The 6,000-nt window shown below is 43.9% G+C and overlaps 1 protein-coding gene across 1 annotated transcript in view; it reads left to right on the forward strand.

Annotated features, from left to right (window-relative positions):
* LOC106571414 (vacuolar protein sorting-associated protein VTA1 homolog) overlaps nucleotides 1-5,705 on the forward strand; it is a 49,161-nt gene extending 43,456 nt beyond the window's left edge. The window contains exon 8 of the mRNA XM_014144477.3: nucleotides 4,983-5,705. Coding sequence (XP_013999952.1) covers nucleotides 4,983-5,128 — 146 coding nt within the window. The 3' untranslated portion in view covers nucleotides 5,129-5,705. The remainder of the gene's footprint in view (nucleotides 1-4,982) is intronic.
* The last annotated feature ends 295 nt before the right edge of the window (nucleotides 5,706-6,000 follow it).

Consider the following 6,000-nt stretch of genomic DNA (forward strand, 5'->3'; position numbering starts at 1 on the left):
CTTTTTCCTCCAAATATAACGATGGTCATTATGGCCAAACAGTTCTATTTGTGTTTCATCAGACCAGAGGACATTTCTCCAAAAAGTACGATCTTTATCCCCATGTACAGTTGCAAACCATAGTCTGGCTTTTTTATGGCGATTTTGGAGCAGTGGCTTCTTCCTTGCTGAGCAGCCTTTCAGGTTATGTCGGTATAGGACTCGTCTTACTGTGGATATAGATACTTTTGTACCTGTTTCCTCCAGCATCTTCACAAGGTCATTTGCTGTTGCGGTCTCATGACATCATTTTCTGGAATTTTCCAAGCTGTTTAAAGGCACAGTCAACTTAGGGTATGTAAACCTCTGACCCACTGGAATTGTGATCCAGTGAATTATAAGTGAAATGATCTGTCTGTAAACAATTGTTAGAAAAATGACTTGTGTCATGCACAAAGTAGATGTCCTAACCGACTTGCCAAAACTATAGTTTGTTAACAAGAAATTTGTGGAGTGTTTGAGAAACGAGTTTTAATGACTCCAACCTAAGTGTATGTAAACTTCTGACTTCAACTGTACACAAAAAACATTAATTTTGAATTACACCATTCAATTTTTGTTATGTTCATGTTACCACAAATGTTTTTTAAACCTTTTGGAATTCGGAGAATATTAAAAAGGCTTAGCGTATGTGTTTAGACCAGAGTATGTGAACGGAGTTGAGCTCATCGCTCACAGAGCTGTGCTCCATGTTCTTTCCAACAGCTCCACTAAAAAACGCTCCTCGCTAACAGGAAGAAGAAAAATGCAGCTCCATTCATTGAAATCACCATTTAACTAAGATCCATCTGTTTTGGTGACTATCTGGACCAACCATTTGATTTTGAAGTATTGAAACCAAACCATGTGATTTGAATTAAAAGTATTTTAATAAACAACATGAAAAGGTGACTGTAAGAAGCACTCATCATTTCAAATGTACTCCACACACAGAGACGCGTACAAAGCTCTCCCTCGCCCTCCATTTGTTAAATCCATCCACAACTCTATCCTTCTGATTCCTGCTAACAAGCAAAAATTAAAGCAGGAAGCACCAGTGACTCGGTATATAAAAAAAGTGGTCCGATGAAGCAGACGCTGAACTACAGGACGGTTTTGCTATCACAGACTGGAACATGTTCCGGGATACTTCCGATGGCATTGAGGAGTACACCACATCAGTCACTGGCTTTATCAATAAGTGCATGAGGACGTTGTCCTCAGTGACTGTACGTACATACCCCAACCAGAAGCCATGGATTACAGGCAACATTCGCACTGAGCTAAAGGGTAGAGCAGCCGCTTTCAAGGTGTGGGACTCTAACCCGGAAGCTTGTAAGAAATCCTGCTATGCCCTGCGAAGAACCATCAAACAGGAAAAGCGTCAATACAGGGCTAAGATTGAATCATACTACACCGGCTCCGACGCTCGTCTTATGTGGCAGGGCTTGCAAACTATTACAGACTACAAAGGGAAGCACAGCCGCGAGCTGCCCAGTGACACGAGCCTACCAGACGAGCTAAATCACTTCTATGCTCACTTCGAGGCAAGCAACTCTGAGGCATGCATGAGAGCATCAGCTGTTCTGGACAACTGTGTGATCACGCTCTCCGTAGCCGACGTGAGTAAGACCTTTAAACAGGTCAACATTCAGAAGGCTGCGGGGCCAGACGGATTACCAGGACGTGTGCTCCGGGCATGTGCTGACCAACTGGCAGGTGTCTTCACTGACATTTTCAACATGTCCCTGATTGAGTCTGTAATACCAACATGTTTCAAGCAGACCACCATAGTCCATGTGCCCAAGAACACGAAGGCAACCTGCCTAAATGACTACAGACCCGTAGCACTCACGTCCGTAGCCATGAAGTGCTTTGAAAGGCTGGTAATGGCTCACATCAACACCGTTATCCCAGAAACCCTAGACCCACTCCAATTTGCATACTGCCCAAACAGATCCACAGATCCACACTGCCCTTTCCCTCCTGGACAAAAGGAACACCTATGTGAGAATGCTATTCATTGACTACAGCTCAGCCTTCAACATCATAGTACCCTCAAAGCTCATCACTAAGCTAAGGATCCTGGCACCTCCCTCTGCAACTGGATCCTGCACTTCCTGACGGGCCGCCCCCAGGTGGTGAGGGTAGGTAGCAACACATCTGCCACGCTGATCCTCAACACTGGAGCCCCCCAGGGGTGCGTGCTCAGTCCCCCCCTGTACTCCCTGTTCACCCACGACTGCATGGCCAGGCAAGACTCCAACTCCATCATTAAGTTTGCAGACGACACAACAGTGGTAGGCCTGGTCATCGACAATGTCGAGACAGCCTATAGGGAGGAGGTCAGAGACCTGGCCGGGTGGTGCCAGAATAACAACCTATCCCTCAACGTAACCAAGACTAAGGAGATAATTGTGGACTACAGGAAAAGGAGGGCCGAGCACGCCCCCATTCTCATCGACGGGGCTGTAGTGGAGCAGGTTGAGCGCTTCAAGTTCCTTGGTGTCCACATCACCAACAATCTAGAAGTGTCCAAACACACCAAGACAGTCGTGAAGAGGGCACGACAAAGCCTATTCCCCCTCAGGAAACTGAAATGATTTGGCATGGGTCCTGAGATCCTCAAAAGGTTCTACAGCTGCAACATTGACAGCATCCTGACTGGTTGCATCACTTGCTCGGCCTCAAGGCACTACGGAGGGTAGTGCGTACGGCCCAGTATATCACTGGGGCTAAGCTGCCTGCCATCCAGGACCTCTACACCAGGCAAGGAGTGCCTTAAAAATTGTCCAAGACCCCAGCCACCCCAGTCATAGACTGTTCTCTCTACTACCGCATGGCAAGTGGTACCGGAGTGACAAGTCTAGGACAAAAAGGCTTCTCAACAGTTTTTTTCCCTCACTTTAACTATACATTCATGTACATAGTTACTTCAATTGGCCCGACCAACCAGTTCTCCCGGCACATTGGTTAACCGGGCTATCTGCATTGTCCCACCACCCGCCAACCCCTCTTTTACGCTACTGCTACTCTCTGTTCATCATATATGCATAGTCACTTTAACCATATCTACATGTACATACTACCTCAATCAGCCCGACTAACCGGTGTCTGTATGTAGCCTCACTACTTTTATAGCCTCGTTACTGTATATAGCCTCGCTACTGTTATTTTTCACTGTCCTTTTACTGTTGTTGTTATTTCTTTACCTACCTATTGTTCACCTAATACCTTTTTTGCACTATTGGTTAGAGCCTGTATGTAAGTATTTCACTGTAAGGTCTACACCTGTTCTATTCAGCGCACGTGACAAACATTGATTTGATATGCTACATGTCATATTAAACAGCATCAAAACACTAAAAAGGACATGAGAAGGAGCTGTTCTTGGCATAATATGGACTTGGTCTTTTACCAAATAGGGATATCTTCTGTACACCCCCACCCCCCCTTGTCACAACACAGCTGATTGGCTGAAATTCATTAAGAAGGAAAGAAATTCCACAAATTAACTTTTAAGAAGGCACTCTGGTTAATTGAAATGCATTCCAGGTGACTACCTCATGAAGCTGGTTAAGAGAATGCCAAGTGTGTGCAAAGCTGTCAAGTCAAAGGGTAGCTATTTGAAAAATCTCAAATATAAAATATATTTTGTTTTGTTTAATGCTTTTTTGGTTACTACATGATTCCTTATGTGTTATGTCATACTTTTGATGTCTTCACTGTTATTCTACAATGTAGAAAATAGTAAAAATAAAGTAAAACCCTTGAATGAGTGGGTGTTCTAAAACTTTCGATCGGTTGTGTACTTAGCCTTACTAGGTTCATAGCATCTAATGCCTTTTGATTCACTTTTAGAAACGTCAGTTTCGCCAAAGTCTGTGACTTCAGACTCATGCGATGGTGCCTGGAGAGCAGATCAGCAGCAGAAAATACCCTCTCCACGCTTGCAGAGCCACTGGGGATGCTAAACACCCTTCGGGCCACTCTTGCCAGGCTGGGCAGGGATGCGGATTTGTATTTTTACTTTTCTATAGGTAGGCCTAAAGGTTTTTAGGCAAAATAACCCTATCAAAACAGAAAGTTCCTTAAAAGAGGTATTATGTCAGGCCTATTGGGCCAAAATCAATGATAGAACGAAAATGAACAAAACCTTTAAGAGATCTGATTTTTTGGTTTATAAATACTTTGCTACAATGACTCACTTGGCTAGCTACCCACCTCGTTAATTTATGTTATGTGCACGTACTACACCATCATCCTTTCAGGATACGTGTCTTTTCAGATTCCACAATGATTCTTTAGTTGTGGACACTACATCACCTCTCATGCTCTTGGTCCTCCTCGTCTTTGTAAGTCACCTTGATTTTTGCACCTGTGTATTTTATCAGTTTCTTTATGAAAATATTTTGCGAACTCCTGACAGTAGCTAAAGCAAGGGGCTATAGCAGCACCCAAGTATCTTACAAATGCATGCTGGGCTAGAAATGCCTTGAGCTGGTGAAGTGAGCGCTACTGGAGCAGTACTGGAGTTAAATTGGAGCGGGCGAGAAGGCCGGCACTCCAGCCTTTGGGAAACATGCTCCGCTCTCCAGTCAAATTGGGCACACTCCGCTCACATACTCTGGTCTTGACCGACATGATTCTTTAAGAGTTCTAAATAGCATCTTCTATTAAAAAATAGTCATGGGACTTATGGCCAGTGTCTCAAATTCTGGTGATATTGAATAGGGAGGTTGGATTTGGAATATGTTTTGAGTTAAAGGATAAATCAGAGAGCTGTGTCAGGCTGGTGTTAACTCACAGTTGATGACCTAATACGGTGGGTCAGTGAGAGTGTAACGGGTGGCGTGTGTTACTCAGACACACAATCTCTCTTAATTAAGTGATCACATAGAATGTAACTTTCATTTTCAATAATTACTCGTCTCAAAGGAACACCTAATTCTTTGTCTCGGCAGGTGACGTGCGCCTCACGCCAGAGGACTACACCAGGGCTCAGAAGTACTGCAAGTACGCCGGCAGCGCCCTGCAGTATGAAGACGTGGGCACGGCGGTGCAAAATCTGCAGAAGGCCCTCAACTTACTGACCACTGGAAAAGAATGAGACCCATTGTCCCCTGGTGTCACTGTATTGCTGATCTGGTCCAGAAGAACTGAGAGACCATTAGCCTCTAGTCTACGGCATGCGTCTGAAGAGAGCAATTCTGTCCCAAGCCTTCAACATCACTGTAAACAACAATGACATCTGTGTCTCCATATTGGACTCCTGTTGTGGAGCTTCCAACATGGCTGTCCATGACTAGAGTGAAGCGCTCAATAAAGACTTCCTGAGCCTGTATATTAAAACAGTGCATCCTTCCTCTATTAGCACAGTATACACCTCATTAGTTTACACTAGCAACTAACTGACTGTTTTGATAACACTTCTGTGTAACACACATCCCCTCTGTATGCATGTATGTTTTGGGGACATGCTCAGAGTTTGCAGCTCATAATCCTTGAAGACTACACAGTTTCTCTTGTTAATCTTAATTTATAGACCAATGCTTCAATAGATTATTATCAGGGGACATTATTGATCTGCCCTTTAATGTGTTTTCAAATCACTATCTATCTCCTTTTCTCGGGTGAAAGACTGTCCTTTCTGCATCAACACAATTTAAATAAATGTTTTAAAGTGATTGATTAATGCTTGGTACTCTGTTTGTACTGATGCTGTCTGCTTTAGTACACAGAGCTGCACAAACAAAACTGTCCAAGCAAGAGGAAGACTTGTTCATGTTTACTTGGTGTGATGACTTCTTGGGGAGGGAGCAGTCAGGGAAGGGACATTTGGGGCCAGTTTCCCCAGACGTAGATTAAGCCTAGTCCTGGACTAAAAAAAATATTTTAATGGAGTTTCTTCATTGTATGTTTTTTATTCTAGGACAAAGCTTAATCTCTGTCCAGGAAACCGCCTCATAGAGAACTAATTCC

Source organism: Salmo salar, chromosome 15, assembly GCF_965601325.2.
Source record: "Salmo salar chromosome 15, fSalSal1, whole genome shotgun sequence".
Lineage (NCBI taxonomy): Eukaryota > Metazoa > Chordata > Actinopteri > Salmoniformes > Salmonidae > Salmo > Salmo salar.